Source organism: Coccinella septempunctata, chromosome 9, assembly GCF_907165205.1.
Source record: "Coccinella septempunctata chromosome 9, icCocSept1.1, whole genome shotgun sequence".
NCBI lineage: Eukaryota > Metazoa > Arthropoda > Insecta > Coleoptera > Coccinellidae > Coccinella > Coccinella septempunctata.
In genome coordinates, this window is record NC_058197.1 from 18,731,979 (window position 1) to 18,749,470 (window position 17,492).

The following is a 17,492-nucleotide window of genomic DNA, read 5'->3' on the forward strand; positions in this document are numbered from 1 at the left end:
CCACCCTCAAGAAGAATATGGGAGTCAATTTTAAAGATTCTCTATCTTTCAAAGTATATTCCACTGGTTTTGGATAAATTTTAATAATAATATTACAGAAGAGGGTTGAATTGCAACAGAAATAAAAAAGAAATAATATAAAAGTAACGTATAATATTATTTTATCGTAGATTCGAAAATATCGATGATAAAGTATGAATTTTTATTTCAAATGACTAATTTCGAGGTATATGATTATACAGGGTGAGACTTTGACTCGTACAAATATTCAAACAGAAGATTTTTGAGTTCAAAGAAACAATGTTTTCCTCTACCATTTTTTTTTGGCCCAGATAAAAAGATATAGCCATTTTAAGATAATGAGCTGTGACACCCCTGGAGAAACAAAATTCCCTTCAGAATAGCTTGCTTAATCTGTGCCACTACATATCTGTGGATCTTTTACAGAGTTGTATTCAGCCAGAGTACACAATTTTCTAAATTTCACAAATACTTGTTGGGTTCTATGAATTTTTGGTATTTTTATGGTACGTAATGGTCATAATGAGAAAACTGAAAGACGTGGGTGATACCTTGTGTTCGAAAAAGATTCATCAAATAAATGAAAAATTATATTAAGTTCATTTCACTCAATAAAACCGTTTTTGAGAATTAACAATAACATTTTTTTATGGTTTTTCAACAGCCTGTGTTTATTAAACTTTGTATGAGTCAAAGACTCACCCTGTATACTGAAAAACAGCCACATATAGAACTTTCAAACAAAATAAATTGGCTGAATCTCACCTGGATAGACGTAGGTACCTTTATCCATATTAGAATTTTTTTTTCGTACATCTGATGGACTAGGAAAAATTTTCATGGGTTGGTGGGGTGAACTGTTGATTTTCCCCCTCCACTATTTCCCATGTTGTCGAAGACCGACCTACTTCTTCACCGCGGTAAGAATGACCCCTGTATTGATAGCTAAGCAAGTTTCTTGTTCCCACCACATAGGTACTTCGCTTATCAATATAGTCAACCGAGCACTTGTAAGACGTACATAAGGTACTAAGGTAGGTACATATCATTCGTCTCTTGTAGAGTACACCACGCACGCGAGTTCTCGTGGATTGAACACCGATAAATAAGCCGATTCCGAAACCAATCAGTCTGCTGGTAGAGGTGCATATGTGAAACCAGCCGACAAATTTTTGTGTCTGCTCTTTTTTTTTTGGAAGTGAATTGGGGTGAGTAAACAAGACATGTACCCACACTATTTCCCAATACCAAAACTTACAGTCTTCTGCTGACAGTCCAGAATATTTTCAGTGAAAACCAATGGAATTGCAAATCTTAAATTTTTTTAACAATCCTAATTTTTTTTCACTTGTATTGATTCAATTCTCTGAATTCTCTGAAGACGTGTAGGAAAAATGATTTTCCTAGCTTTTCACTATTCCAAAACTGTTGCAGCTGCATTCAAAAGTACCTTATAGGGATTATATATACATCACTGATTATGATGCCCAAATTCCAAAATTTCAATCCACTGAAACCTCCCCTATTGTAGATCGAATTAGAAAAGAATTTCTAAGGGCCTATATGGTCCTTTGTATGTCTTCGAAAAGAGACGAGTTTTCCCTCAAGGGGATTGAAATTTTTGTGTAAATAAAGCGAGCATGGCGAGATAAATTTAAATTTTTCTTTCAAATTGATTTATCGAAGTTGTTTCCACATATGAAAGCCGAAGCTTGTGATTTTTTTGTAAAAATTGAACATTAAAACATCCCAATGGTTCTGAAAAAATTATTTAATTCGTTATATCTGAGGTGGCGCGTTTACAGTGGGACACCGTGTATATCTGCATCATCAAACGATGTTCAGAGTTCCATCATTTGATATGGTGTATCCAGTTACAATAATTATCAAGAATCTTCGATTATAAAGTAATTTTTGACAAGAATTTGGCAGTTGTAGCTTCTGCCAATAATTTCCTTGCATTATAGCTGAAAGTCATTCACGAATTATTACACAACAACTGGATAGTTTCTTCGATTGGCCTCAAATGCAATTTTTTCGTCATGATTATATGGATCAGGGAAACTTATTAACTGATCTACTTGAATCACCGTATGTGGCACGTATATCATGGAAGGATTTCTACATTCACAATCACAATTATTATTATCGAAAGAAATTTCTGTTGCACTTGCAAGTTCAAAATATCAACTGTTAAACACAAATCCGTACAGAATCTGTTCTTGACATTGTAACACTATTTGGTGATTTACGAAATCAAAAATCCTTCACTCTCAGAATGTGGATTATTTCCAAAATTCCTAGAATTTTCTATAGATGGAAAGAATGGTTGAAATTATTCACAGTGGCAGCAAACTTTTCCATCGACTGATTATAGGTTTGTTGAGAATGACTGATTAATTCAGGTGTTAATCGAATGTCTGTAATCAATAGAAATGTTTTTGAGAGTGGCCTAATGCGTCAAATTTTAATGGAAGATCTGCTTGTAATATAAATCTGGGAAAAACTCATTATTGTGTGGTTTTCCAAGGAAAATTAGATGTATTAAAATTGCAAGGGAGGTACAAAAAGTTCCCGAAACTTATTCACTCCTCTGATGATTAAACTGGAGTCGGTATTTGCCATACGCTATGCAAATGTAACATACTCTGATACAATAATAATTGTCCTAAAAAATCTGTATTACAATCCTTGTAACCGTAACGAACATCGAAAAAATCGTTTTCGACCTGCTTTTATGCAAATCACGCCATCTGTGTCTGCGTCACTTGACACATGACGAATGTTCTAACCTCAAATTAGGACGCCATTAGCTGGGATATCTAGGATAGACGGAAACCGTTGAATGCACCTTGAGTGTACTTAACCAATAGATAACAGTACAAGAATTAATGAGGATTTCAACAGCCTCAGCTCTCATATAACGGAAATTAAAGTGTTGACAAGAGATGCACATTGAAAAGCTTCTCTATTGGACTGTTTTTCAGCATTGGTTCAGGGAAAGAAATACTTTGCTGACATGGATTTAGTTTATTTTGTTCTTATGAATGTATAGAGTAGGGACAAATCTGTTGAAATGTATCATCTTCTTGATGAGGAATCGTTGCTATGGTGATAACAATTTTCATTGATAATGATCGATATTTCTTCGTGCAAAGGTTTTAAAACTACAGGCACGGTCTGTTATGTAATTACCATCTTTTGTTGTTCTGTTTTCTGTTAACCAACGATAATATTCCAATAATTCCTTCTACGTAAATAGGAATAGGACACAATTTTTTTCGAAACATTCCCTGCGTCAGAGCAACGCTTCGACAAGACTGTTTTCCCCAAGATATTCAACCGATTGTCATTTGAATTAATGCCGAATTTGAAATAGAACAAAGCGGTATTGTTTCCCCCAGAATAAATTATACCTCATCGAAAAGTCAACCACCTTTTCGTTGTTTGAACCCGTTGCACCGCTAACTTAGTTCAGGATTTCCATAAGGAACAATAAATAATCAAAATTTGCAAATAGCTTTCGTATTTAGATGGCTTTCACCTGCTTATATACTCGGCGACAAAAACTTTTCTAGTTGGGGGAAGCTTAATATAATATTGACCTCTCCAATACACAAAAAAAAGTAGTCGATGTATCGTAAAATTTTGTGTATACCGGTTTGATTGACGACCTCTTCTTTAATTGTTTGATTTGCTTTGACAAATCGTTTTTACGATAATGAATGCCAAGGTTCTACCATGTGTTTATTTCATCTTATTCCAGTCGATTTTATGACTTAACCAAATTGGTTAGCCAATATTTGCAGTGACATATAAGTACACGGAACTTAATGAGTCCCCTAGAAGCTTCCTTTGTATGCTTTGAATGGGACACGTCTATGTATTCATCAATTCTTCGAGACGTAGATATGAATTTTTTAGATCAAGCTCAACACTTTAAAGGACGTGGGGAGATGAACAAAAATTCCTTCGTAAAGCCAAATAAATGTAGTCTTCCTATGGGCATGGGGTTGAACTAACATAAAACGATGTTGACATTTTTTTTAATAGCTCACCATCACCATTTATCACTAGAGACAAACGACATCCTGAAATAGCCAACGCAAAAATCCTTTATTCAATCTCAATTACACCTAAATCAAATACAAAACCAGAAGCCAAGCAACAGGGGACCAGGTCTGAATATAAAGTGTTAGAAAATGAAGATGACTGTCCAGTAGAATGATTTATTCACCCATTCTACTATGATAGGTGAATGGAATAGCTGGCGAAATGCCGAGGTTTGCTTTTTTAACTCGGCGTATAAAAACGATGATGCATTTTTGGGTATTTCCGAATTCTTGGTTTTACCGATGACTGGACTTGAAACTGAGATGTCTGGGATGTTTGTCTTCAGTTTAAGGTGTGGGTGCCAAAAAATCATAAATAACCTCGAGGGTTTAGCCAAAATAACAAGGATATGGCGTCAGAAGAGATATTTCATAACCACATGCTAAAACTCACAACTAGGTATTTCCTATTACTCAGAAATTCGACTAGGAACAATTGTTTAGAGTTTAATTCTTTTCCCTTGATGGCTAACACGTTTCCTCTTACAGCTGATGCGAGAGATCCACAATAACACTTATCCAACACGAATTAAAAACCTTCGACAATCAGAGTTTAAACCTCATCCTTCCAAAACTAATTATACATCTCTCGATATTCTCACAACAATAGATTAATGGATTACGATAGATTGCTGTCACTGGTCTGAAGGTATCTTAGGTCACTGTCCCTGAGGCTGGTATATAACTTCAGAAACAGGGTCATTACATTCATTGTTGCAATATAAAACGCTTTTTTATTGGCGAAAATAATTTCGATCTCGGTTGTTCAAAAATTTCGTGTACAGATTGTTTTTTATACGTGATATAGGTTCAAGGAGCAGTCAGGTGGTTAAATCCCAAGCGATATTCAGCTAATTGTCGAATTAAAAATGATGGTTTTGTGACGATAAAACAACTCGAAATACTTACAGGAAATGATTGGGTAATTAAAAAGAAAAGTATTTTATTTCTTCGTCATTCAAGATCTCCTGAATTTTTGAATTACATGGAATTTTTCACATTTTGCTGAGAGATTTTTGCTGGAGGGAATTGCTGTAACATAAGGACGTTTCAAATGAAATATTGGCACCTAATGTTACGTCTACCAACCCAGGAACTCATGGGTAATCCCAGCAAGTCGTCGAAATCAGATCGTACAAGTATTTGAATAAATAATTCAACGGACTGTCCACAAGAGAAAGTTTTACATTTTAATGAACCAAAGTTGGATTCTTACACATCCGTAGACGACCAAGGTTCTTGCGATTGTCCTGTCAAGTTCATGGCTTGCATGGGTTTATGTTATTGTATCCAATGAATCGAGACTTGAGTTTATAGCAGAATTTTTTTCAGGAAGGATTCGTAAAGGTACCCAAGGTCCAAGCCATTTTATCAGAAAAAATTTGAGCCCAATTTTCAGCTTCCTTCGTTTGGATTATTCTGTTGGTGAATGTTCAATTCGATAAATTGCAAACTGTGTCAATTCTTGGCAAATCATCGATAAACCGAGAAATTCTCGACTCGTGCTCATACAAAACCATATTATTGGTACTTTCTCGATAGAATTGTGTCAAAACGACGCAACACAACCTGAGCAATAGCAAAAATAATTAACACCTAACCAATGCCTCGTAAAGAAGATTAGTCTCGCTTAAAATTAGAATAGGAACAAGAATATTACCGTTGAAATATCACCTAGAGCTTCATATCGATTGACAGTATTCTTCTGCTTCGAAATCATTGTTGATAATCCATTGTCAGATATTATAATAGAAGTGGGTCGTTCAACGATGCTGAAACTAGGTGTTTCGACATTATTTTCTCTAGAAAAGTTCTTGAAATTGGGAGATATATGTGAGTACAGAAGAAATGAATTGCGTGGGTGTTGATTTGAAGGTAGTTGAGATTTATCGACTCTATACACTGATCTTTTATGAGGGGTATCAGGAGATATTACGATGAATTTACTCATTTCGATATTTTGTGGGAAGAGAGAATAAATGTCAATGAATCACTGTGTTATGCAGGCAACAGATAATATTGCAATTTTGAAACATGATCCACAAGAGACACACGGTATAAGACATGTTATGTGTCAGAATGTGTAGGGAACCTAAGGGAATATCCACCGAATTCAAGAAGCTTCTAGATTACCAGAAAAAACATTGCTCATAAATTGAAGTCTTTGACTCGTACAAATATTTATACAGAAGATTTTTGAAGGCTTATTTCTTCCAATTCAGGCTGTAGGTTATCACAAAACCGTTTTTTTCGTGACCACGACAGCAAAGCCACGGTCCAAATCATGGCTAGACAAAAAACCACAGACCCTAAGGAACCCAAAGAATCCTTCAGCATTCACCTATCTCCACCACCGTATCGTTTCTCATCATCAAATAATTCCCCTTCTTCCAGCTCTGACAATCATGGAAATCCAAGACGCCATCGCCAAGGACCAAGAGCTCACCCCTATCCAATCCTTCTACAAGGACGCCAACATCCTGATCACAGGCGGTACAGGTTTCCTGGGCTGCCTACTGTTGGAGAAACTGCTAAGATCATGCACTGACATCTCGACCATCTACCTCCTGGTGAGGAGCAAGAAGGGAAAAGACCTGGAGACAAGGGTGGACGAACTGTTCGAGGATCTGGTGTTCGACAAGATGAAGAAGGCGAACCCCAAGTTTAGGCACAAGGTCGTGCCCATCGAGGGCGACTGCTGCCTGCCCCAAGTCGGGCTGAAGGACCAAGATGTACAGATGCTCATCGATAAGGTGAAGATTTAGGTTCGTCGTGCTGACAAATTCACGTAAATTTTGAATTTAAAGGTCAACATCGTGTTCCACGTGGCTGCCACGGTAAGATTCGACGAAAAACTCAAGAATGCCACGACCATAAACGTGAAAGCTTCCCTTTACATCGTGGAAATGGCGAGGAAAATGAAGAATCTGAAATGTTTCATGCATATATCCACTGCCTATACGAACTGCGTGCAACCGTTGATCCAGGAAAAAATTTACCCACCACCTTTGGAGTACGAGGAATTGATTAAAATTGCTGACAATGTACCCGAGAACCTCTTATGTGATATGACAGAACAGTAAGTGATAAAGACTCTCGTTGGAAACGGTAAATGGAAAATTTAATTCTTTAGGATTATTGGAGAATGGCCAAACACCTACGCCTTCACGAAGGCTGTAGCTGAAGATGTTATAGCAAAGAAAGGTCGAGGGATGCCCACAGCCATATTCAGACCTTCTATAAGTAGGTATTCTCCAACAACGAACCATATTCTTCTAGACTCCTGAGTCATATCTCACCCATATCTGTTTTCTTTCAGTCATCTCAACATACAGAGAACCAATACCAGCCTGGATAAACAACATATATGGTCCAACAGGAATTGCCGCTGCTGCAGGCACTGGAATTTTGAGAACACTACACTGTGATCATACGCTAAACGGAAACATGATCCCAGTTGATATGTGTGTGAATTCATTGATTGCAGTAGCGTGGGAGGTAAGCTTAGATGCTTAGAATCAAAAGGAGATAAGCCTTAGGTACGTTTTTAACTGGCTTCTTCGCAGGTTGGTACAAATTACCAAAAGGACAAAGACAAGGCCATCGAACAAGAAGTACCAGTTTACCATTACGAATCAAGCACAGACAGGCCTATCACGTGGGGTTACTTCATGAAACTGAACGGTAAATACGGTCAGCAATATCCAACAATACGAGCCATGTGGTTCTACTGTTTGACTTTATGGAAAAACGTATACATGTACCAGCTGACAAAGTTCTTCTTCCACCTTATCCCAGCTCTACTGATCGACCTGTTCTTCTTGATCATTAGGAGAAAACCGATGTGAGTAAAGTTTCTGATGCTCTGCCACAAATCCTCATTTGTGTCCATTTCCAGGATGTTGAAGATCTACAAGAAGATCCACAAATTCTCAGCTGTGCTAGCTTACTTCACAACGAGAAACTTCAAGTTTCAATCGAACAGGGTGAAGAATATGTTGGACAATAACATGACTGCCACGGATAAGCAGATATTCTTCTGCGACCTCAGGGAGCTGGACTGGGAGAAATTCTTCCAGGTATACCTGAAGGGTCTGAGGATATATCTGCTTCAAGATGACCTCTCCTCCTTGGATCGAGCCCTTGTCATGTGGGGAAGGTAGGTTCACCCCTTTGGCAAACTAAATAATTTTCCCTCACATAAAATCAATAAAAAGTTATCGACGAGGATGGGATTCGAACCCACGCGGGCAGAGCCCATTGGATTAGCAGTCCAACGCCTTAACCACTCGGCCACCTCGTCTTGTGGGTGTTCCACAGGTTTTATTCGTGGTCCGGATTTTTTCGAGATTGTTATCAAAATTTAGAAATGATATGGTTTTGATTTGTTGAAAATAAACGTGAACAATACGCTTTGTCTAAATACGAAATGCTTCAAAAAACCTAAAAGAATGAACGAGGTTAACGATTAGATCATGAAAAGAATGTGAAATTTATGCATGTCATTATCAATTAATATTCAATCGTTGATCTCTGGTAGAACTTGATAGTTATGCATCAGTCGATTGTAATCAATTTATTCTAATTAACATTTTTCAATTCTTTTCAGATTTCGTATATTGCACTGGACACTGAAAACAGTTTGTGCTTTATTGTTCCTGAGGATATTGTGGTATTTAGTTTCTGTTCTGTGTGGTATTATGTTTACATAATTTTTATCTGCCTTTTTTATTGTGTACTATGTTAATATTTGATGTATATTCCTTGATAATATTTATTTTATCCATGGAGTTTGTTTTATTTTGCCCCTACCTTTGATATTTTATTAGGAAATTCCATGAATTTGGAAAATCAAGACCTAAACAAGGAAAGAATCAGAACAAAAAAGAATCTAAGAAATAGTAATAACATAATCTTTTTTTCAAATTATACCTGATAAAATTCTCTGTCCAGAATTGCATAGAACTAATCATTTCTGCATTATAACCGTCACTTTGGCATAAATCGAAGAAAATGTCATTCGATACTCATCTTTTAAATGCAAACATTTCAGCAGAACTACAAACGAATATCAATGATACCGTGCAGCCTTATTTTTGTAATACTGTTACCTACATAAGATTAACTACAGGTAAAAAAAGAATCTTTTACACAACGAATATTTGAAACCGATGTATACGTATGAAATATTCACCACTTCATATCTCCAATTAGAAACTTTTAGACACTGAAGGTTTCAACTAAATAGGTCCAAAACGTTTTGCTTGAATCTCGGACAAATAAACAATTTGCCACATAGTTGCACATAGCGAGTAATCATTCTGCTGCCCAAAAGAAAGATTCTTGATTTCAGAAGAACTACCACCCAAGGGTTTTTTTCAGTGTTGCTACTAAGAGCTGGCTACGTATTGATCCAGATCGGCAGCATACCAATCAACGATGTGTATTCCTTGATTCTTCACAACATCCTAGACATAACTGTGACAATATGCTCCTATGGACTCGTGGGATACATGTTCTCTCTGGGCCAAGAAAGCCTTGGTGGTTTCATGGGTTCCAGTACCTCCCTATCTGCAGGATATCCAGATCTGGATTCATTGATTCATGGTAGGTACATTGAACGTCTTTTTGTCAACAAATTGTTCAATTCCATCTTTGTGGAAGGGTTTTCCGCCTGCCTCATAGGCTCAGCCATTGTTACCACCATGCTGGCCGGCAGGGTACTACCAATGACGGCCGCTACTACCAGTTTCTTGCAAGCGGGCCTGATCCAACCCATAGTGATGCACTGGGTGTGGCACGACAAAGGTTGGATGGCCAAGATGAAGGTCCTGAAGGTGAAATTCTCAGTGAAGGACCATGGAGGTGGCCTCCCCATACATCTAACTTCTGGCGTGGCAGCCCTATGGGGATCAGTCTGTTTGGGGAGACGTTTGGTGAAGTTGAAAGACGTTTCAGCCTCCTCCGTTGGTACTGCATCTCCAGGCATGACTTTCATAGGTGATACAGAAAACCCTGGCGTCCAAGGAGTTATTACTAGAGTTAAAAATGTTCCAGGTTACGTCTTCGTCTTCATAGGTCTTACATCCTTCACCCTACCTACCCAGAAGTACGAGCAGAACCGTATACCGGGTGATTTCATCGGGATCACCCTCACCAACTGCCTGATGGCGCTGACCTCTGGTCTCTTCGTTGTTATAATGCAGTGCTTCTGTTTCGGAAGGGTTAGCGGCTACTGGATACTCCTCAAGTGTCTGCAGGGAAGTCTGGCCGGTTTGGTGACCGTCAGCTCTGGAGTAGACGTCTACGATCACCTGGTGGCCTTCTTCGTTGCGGCCACGGGTACCGTTGTCTTCTACTGCGTCACCATAGTCCTGGAGAGGATGTTTTACGAGGACTACTGCAACGTGGTGCCAGTGCATCTGTTCTGCGCCTTCGTGGGAGCCCTGTTACCACCCCTGGTGGGCAATGGAGAAAATCTAGGTGAGAATTTCATGCTTCCAAGATAACCTCAAGATAATCTCTGTTTCAAGGCACCAGCATATCTCTGGCGTATCGTCTTTACCACACCGGTTGGCAAGTGGTCTGCGCTTTCGCGGTTATAGCTTGGTCCACAACCTTCTTCCTGCCCCTTTTCGTGTTCCTCCAAGCGATGGGTCTCCTGGCCAATAAGAACGAAGAGATGAACCATCGGAGGAGCCTGAACGTGCTGAAGAACGTGGATAGCAAGCGGAGGTTCTGGAGGATCTTTTCCTACAGCGAGTTCGCGCCATTCGTCGAACCTGGATCGGAGACCAGAAGCGGAAAATCCTTGGATTTCCTGAAGAAGTCCAACGATTCCCGTAGGGAGCTCCTGGAGGCTGCAATGGCGAAGAAACAGGAGGCTAAGGGGTGAGTCGAATCTTAGTCTTTCCAGAACGTTTCTTACAAAAGATTCCTCAGTCCCAAGCAGCTCAACATGGTGAAAACGCCAGCGGTTCCAACGGAAGAGATCGTCAAAGACATGGGCATACTGGAAGCTGAACGCTATCCAGCTTCCTACGAGGAAGACTTGGAGAAGAGGCTGACAACTCACAAATCATTGTACGAGACAATCACGGAGCCTGTGGCTGTGGTGACGCAGGAGCAAGGTGTGCACAGGAATGCCTCTGGAGACTACGTTCATCCGGAGAAGATTGTGAAGGCCGAGATTCACAATGTCTCGGAGCTTAAGGACAAGAAGGAGGGGAATGTGAAGAGGAAGATATCGCCTAGAAGGAGGCCGCATACGGTTAGGAGGAAGAAGAAGAAGCTGAAAAGATTGGATTCGGATTTCAGTTTGAAGAAACCTAAGAAGAAGTGATTTTCAGTGTTCGAGTTAGTTTTTTAATAAAGTTAGTTGAGGAGAATACTTTGTTTGAGTTTTAAAACCATCTACTAGGTATAAGGGTGAAAATAGACTGGAAAACTGGAAAGGACACGCTACAATCCAGGTGAAATTGAGATGCAAGCTCTCCAATCTGTAGCTCATCAATATTATCCCCCTTCATCAATAAATACCGCCCATTCTTGGGCGATTCCTGACTAGCATCATCAATTAATGACCCCCACCTTCCTCGTAACCCTTCAAAAATTAATACCCTGAATTCTGTAGTATGAGGAATCAATCCAAACACCTGCCAAGACCGATCAACAATTCATGACAAGTGTGAGCTGATAATCCAACTGATATTATCCATTTCTCAACATGAAACAACAGTGGACTCTCGCTCTTCTGCTTCTCGTTTCCACGCATCTGAAGGGTATAGATTCGACTCACCCTTTGGAAAAAAGAGCCTTGCAACCTTCACGAGAACTCAGTAGAAACGAGAAATGGAAAAAATTCTTCATAGATAAAAAATTCGAGGACTCCACCATGAAAACGTCCCTTATCGATTTGGTGGCTGATCTATCGCAGAGATATTTGAGAAAATGCACACCCTTGATAACCTACGACGTGGCTAACGAGAACGTTGAGCATCCCTTCGTCAACGATCTGCTCAGGAAGTTTGGCCAGCCTCACATACACGGGGATGTTCAGGGAAAAAATTCGAGTATGTTCGCTTACAACAAAACTTGTAAGGTTTACATTTTGTTCATAGAGGACGTCATGGATAGCTATAAGATTTTAGGGGCACAAGACAAGAACAAGGTGAGTATTTGAGGCAGGATATTGCTGCTGTTTCTTGCTGGGGGAATCAAAGATGTTTCTTTTAAACTGAAGGTCTTCATTTTTGCTGCAGGTTATCATCGTAACTAAGTCCTCTCAGTGGCGTGTTCATGAGTATTTGGCCAGTCGTTCTTCACAGAAAATCGTCAACCTCCTTGTCATCTCAAAATCGGAAATGGTTGTCAGAGTAGGCGAGGTGGGTATTACTTTCATAGTGGCAAGAAAGGGGACGCTCTGGAGGAGAAACATAAGAAAAATGATTCGAAAATTCAAGGGTTACTACTCTCATTATTTTCAGCAAACTCCATATGTTCTCTACACTCACAAGTTATACATTGACGCCATAGCGTCCAGTAGACACACTGTGCTCACTTCGTGGAGGAATGGAAGATACACTAGACCTGACCTGAACCTGTTTCCTAAGAAAATGGCAGAAGGTTTTGCTGGTCATAGGTTCATCATATCTTTAGCACACTTTCCTCCGTTTGTTATAAAAAGGTGAGTCATCAATTCTCCTTTATCATTTGTTAAACCCAAGGATGTTCGATTAAAGACTGGATAAGACACTGGTTACTGCAGGGAAAAGGGAAGGTTCATATGATTTTGTTTGTAGAGGAATCGATTCAAACGAAAACATAATATGGGATGGACTTGAGGTGAAAATTGTGAAACTTCTAGCAAGGACCTATAACTTCACAGTTGATTTTGTGGAAGCACCAGAGATGGATGATTTGGGGTGAGTATTTAGTTCTCAAATGGACCAATTACTTGATTTCCACAGAATTTAATTGACCATTGTTGAAACAATACAAACATTACGAAACCGTTGGTCCCATTGGATGAATACGAGTGAACTTCGCCTCTTTAAATAGTCAAACTACAAATATATGTGATGGGATGAAAATCCTCACTTTCAGTTCAGAAGATGCAGTCATCAAATCGATCAGTGAAGGTAGGGGTAATCTGGGTTTATCTGGAATCTTCATATCCAATGAAATTACGGAGAAAGTAGACATTTCCAACATGTTTTATCAGGACTGCGCTGCCTTCATGACCCTAACCTCAACAGCACTTCCAAGGTGAGTCAAAAGTGCTCCTCAACGTTAAAAAATTGAGAGAGAGAAACAGAAAGAAATCTCTGTTGTTGTTGCAGATACAGGGCTATAATGGGTCCATTTCACTGGACGGTGTGGTTGAGTGTAACCTTCATCTACCTCTTCGCCATTTTTCCCTTAACTTTTTCCTACAAGCACACGCTAAAACCGCTCCTGAGGAATCCACAGGAAATGGAAAATATGTTCTGGTATGTTTTTGGCACTTTCACCAACGCTTTCACGTTCAGCGAAGGTGATTCATGGACCAATTCGGACAAAATGGCCACGAGGGTTTTCATAGGCAAGTGGACCAAACTCTTGTGTGGTTGATCATATGAAGAAGGTAAAATTCATTGTTGATTTTAGGATTCTACTGGATCTTCACCATAATTATATCTGCATGTTACACAGGATCTATTATAGCTTTCGTAACGTTACCAGTTTATCCAGAGACAATAGACAAGGTGTCACAGCTCCAAAGAGGCAGATACCAGATCGGGATGCTGGGTAAATACAAAGATTCACTTCTTGGGTAGGCATTGTCATGGGTCTTTTTCCAGATAAGTCAGGATGGGTCGACCGTTTCGCCAATTCCAGCGAACCCATGGTGGAAAAACTGATGAGCAAGGTGGACTTGGTGCAAACTGTCGAAGAAGGAATAAAAAACACCACAGAAGCCTTCTTCTGGCCCTACGCCTTCCTAGGCTCTAGGGCTAATCTGGACTATATCATACGCACCCAGTTTGTCTCAGCGTAAGTCTACCACAACTTGTTTGCCTTTAATTTCACGAGATGTTCCAGAAAGAAGAGAGCTGCTTTGCACATAAGCAACGAGTGCCTGGTGACCTACGGAACAGCCATAACTTATCCCAAAAATTCCGAGTACGTCACTGTCCTGAATGCAGGTTTGGATCGGGTGGTTCAAGGGGGCTTTGTCAACAAGATAGAGAGCGATGTGGAGTGGTTGATGATGAGATCTTCTTCTGGGAAGTTACTGGAGGTTTGTGGACCACTGTACACTAATTTTAGACACCAGAAGTGTCTAACTCTTCGTGATTTTCACAGCCTATTAGGCATAACTGGTTTTGGACACTCGTCAAGACCGAACAGTTGCACAGAGGTCAATGAAATCTCTAGATTAGAGTGACTGTTTCAGAATATGTTCTGAGAGATTTATTTGCAGGCTAACAAAGGCAAAACAAACCCTCTGATCGTCGAGGACCGAGCACTGACCCTTGAGGACACCCAGGGCATGTTCCTACTCCTCGGAATTGGTTTCGTCTTGGCAGGCACCTGTCTATTCTTCGAAATATTCGGAGGCTGTTTCGATGTGTGCAAGAGGAACGAACGTAGCAGAAGACGCAGCAGCATACCTAGCAACCCACGATCTTGTACCTGCTTGACTCCAGAACCACGCGTTGACTCCACAAGAATAGTGTCAACGTTGAATTTTTACACCGTGGATATGTCTAAGAAAATTTACGATCGAAGCCTTGGGAATGGACAATCGGCAGAAAGTACGGACTTGTCGGAAGCGACACCAAGATCTGAGGAAGTTGACGACGATTTGAAGGATGATCTGTCAAAAATTGATGAGAAAATAGACAGACTGTTCGATTTTGAGGAGTACTTCGGGGAGAGGAATACCAACGAACTGAATTTCGAGGAAAGATATCTAGAATGAATTTATTTGTTGATAAATTACAGTTTCATTGTCATTTAGATTCGTACTGAAATATAAGTAATGTTAGCTAAATTCTTGTGTTCAGCTTTTAGAAGCAAATTCTACCCTCCAACGTGAAAGCGTGAGACACACGCGCATGCCAATTCTAGCCACGCACGTTAAAGCGTGCGACACACACGCATGCTAATTCTACCCGCGCAGAATTTGCATGCGCGTGTGTCTCGCGCTTTCACGTGAGCGGATTCACTCAAGAATCAGTCAAGACCGAACGGTTGCGCCCAGATGGATGAAATTCTCAGATTTATTACTAGAAGAGTTGCTCTTTCAGAATATGTATCACATTTAGATCTACGATAATTTTCCTTGAAGATTAATTCCTCTAAAGACGATCTGCGAAAAATTCACAAAAAGTTGGGTTCAGTTAAGATTTCCTCAAGACCAAACGGTTATTCCGAGATGGATGAAGTTCTCAGATTTATTACTTGCAGAGTTGCTCTTTCAGAATATGTATCACGTTTAGATCTACGACAATTTTCCTTGAAGATTAATTCCTCTGAAGACGATCTGCGAAAAATTCCCAAAAAGTTAGGTTCAGTTAAAACTTCCTCAAGACCAAACGGTTGTGCCGAGATGGATGAAATTCTCAGATTTATTACTAGAAGAGTTGCTCTTTCAGAATATGTATCACGTTTAGATCTATGATAGTTTTCCTGGAAGATTAATTCCTCTAAAGACGATCTGTGAAAAATTCCCAAAAAGTTGGGTTCAGTTAAAACTTCCTCAAGACCGAACGGTTATTCCGAGATGGATGAAATTCTCAGATTCATTACTAGAAGAGTTGCTCTTTCAGAATATGTATCACGTTTAGATCTACGATAATTTTCCTTGAAGATTAATTCCTCTAAAGACGATCTGTGAAAAATTCCCAAAAAGTTAGGTTCAGTTAAAACTTCCTCAAGACCAAACGGTTGTGCCGAGATGGATGAAATTCTCAGATTTATTACTAGAAGAGTTGCTCTTTCAGAATATGTATCACGTTTAGATCTATGATAGTTTTCCTGGAAGATTAATTCCTCTAAAGACGATCTGTGAAAAATTCCCAAAAAGTTAGGTTCAGTTAAAACTTCCTCAAGACCAAACGGTTGTGCCGAGATGGATGAAATTCTCAGATTTATTACTAGAAGAGTTGCTCTTTCAGAATATGTATCACGTTTAGATCTATGATAGTTTTCCTGGAAGATTAATTCCTCTAAAGACGATCTGTGAAAAATTCCCAAAAAGTTGGGTTCAGTTAAAACTTCCTCAAGACCGAACGGTTATTCCGAGATGGATGAAATTCTCAGATTCATTACTAGAAGAGTTGCTCTTTCAGAATATGTATCACGTTTAGATCTACGATAATTTTCCTTGAAGATTAATTCCTCTAAAGACGATCTGCGAAAAATCCCCAAAATGTTGGTTCAGTTAAAACTTCCTCAAGACCGAACGGTTATTCCGAGATGGATTAAAATTTGAGATTTATCACTAGAAAGGTTGCTTTTTCAGAGTATGTATCACGTTAAAATCTACTATGATTTTTCTGTTAGATACAACCTAACTCGAAAGTTGAATAATGGAAAAAAAAAAATTCGATTTTGTCGTAAACAGTGTTGGATATCTCAAAGTTTTGTATGAAAATATAGGTTTTTGAAATTTTCCAAATGAGATCAAGATCACGTATAGAAAATATGAACCACAAGAATCGGGAACAATTGAAATTTAATTCGCAAATAAATTGGTATGTACGAGTATCAAAGCTACTGCAGTAGGTAGGTAACTGCGTCATTCATTTACACGGAATTATGTATATAAAGTTATTATTATGTTTGCCTAGAAAGTAGCTGGAGATTAACCCAACATTTGGCATATAGATCACGTTTATTGTTATCTCTAGGTCGATCAAGGTCCTCAAACTGTTTGTTTTTTTTTTTTCAGAAAAGAGAATTCGAAAAAAGGGAACTTAGAAAACCCGAAAATCCCTACTATGACGTCGAAATCGGATTAGAAAAAAGTAAAACTGATTTCCCCACTCAGAAAAGCACCTGGGAAAACGACACTATTTTATAACAATTAGTTAACGTTCACACCCCCTTTATATCTAATGCCACTTTATTCACTCAGATTCAACTGGTATTAAATAGAAAAAACATTTCGACTAATGCCATCCCGACTAGGTTTTCCCAGAATTTTTTTTTTGCCAAGTTTCGCAACAATATCAAATTAATAATAAGACGCGAAAACAAATATTTGATTGTTTGTCGAGGATCAGTCGAGACAATCAGCATCTTTGAATTTTGATATTGCTATTTATTTATCTGGTAGCCGTTTGGCCATTATTGCAGTGAAAAATGGTG

General features: G+C 39.1%; 4 protein-coding genes and 1 non-coding gene across 6 annotated transcripts in view; 3 read left to right on the forward strand and 2 right to left on the reverse strand.

Annotated features, from left to right (window-relative positions):
* Positions 1 to 17,492, reverse strand: part of LOC123320123 — a 55,006-nt gene that overhangs the window by 7,433 nt on the left and 30,081 nt on the right. The gene's annotated exons all lie outside the window — the stretch shown is intronic.
* Positions 959 to 8,920, forward strand: LOC123320117 (fatty acyl-CoA reductase wat-like). Of its 2 annotated transcripts, none has more exons than XM_044907307.1 (8): positions 959 to 1,055; positions 6,528 to 6,886; positions 6,941 to 7,212; positions 7,267 to 7,376; positions 7,453 to 7,631; positions 7,700 to 7,977; positions 8,032 to 8,292; positions 8,743 to 8,920. In XM_044907307.1, the coding sequence occupies exons 2-8, from the start codon at positions 6,539 to 6,541 to the stop codon at positions 8,843 to 8,845; spliced, it is 1,551 nt and encodes a 516-aa protein (XP_044763242.1). In that variant the 5' UTR covers positions 959 to 1,055; positions 6,528 to 6,538; the 3' UTR covers positions 8,846 to 8,920. The 2 variants fall into 2 exon arrangements, with proteins under 2 accessions (XP_044763242.1, XP_044763241.1); XM_044907306.1 differs by lacking the exon at positions 959 to 1,055 and adding an exon at positions 1,062 to 1,229.
* Trnas-gcu lies at positions 8,355 to 8,436 on the reverse strand. Its single transcript has one exon. It is a non-coding gene; the product is annotated as a tRNA-Ser (tRNA).
* On the forward strand, positions 9,138 to 11,519 carry LOC123321143 (putative ammonium transporter 1). The gene is made up of 6 exons (XM_044908648.1): positions 9,138 to 9,264; positions 9,516 to 9,740; positions 9,798 to 10,133; positions 10,191 to 10,618; positions 10,660 to 11,024; positions 11,076 to 11,519. Exons 1-6 carry the CDS (start codon positions 9,147 to 9,149, stop codon positions 11,473 to 11,475), a joined length of 1,872 nt encoding a protein of 623 aa, XP_044764583.1. The 5' UTR covers positions 9,138 to 9,146; the 3' UTR covers positions 11,476 to 11,519.
* On the forward strand, positions 11,708 to 15,112 carry LOC123320126 (ionotropic receptor 21a). Its single transcript, XM_044907317.1, has 10 exons — positions 11,708 to 12,303; positions 12,395 to 12,517; positions 12,620 to 12,819; positions 12,935 to 13,057; positions 13,239 to 13,400; positions 13,475 to 13,716; positions 13,782 to 13,922; positions 13,976 to 14,168; positions 14,217 to 14,415; positions 14,599 to 15,112. The coding sequence occupies exons 1-10, from the start codon at positions 11,860 to 11,862 to the stop codon at positions 15,097 to 15,099; spliced, it is 2,328 nt and encodes a 775-aa protein (XP_044763252.1). The 5' UTR covers positions 11,708 to 11,859; the 3' UTR covers positions 15,100 to 15,112.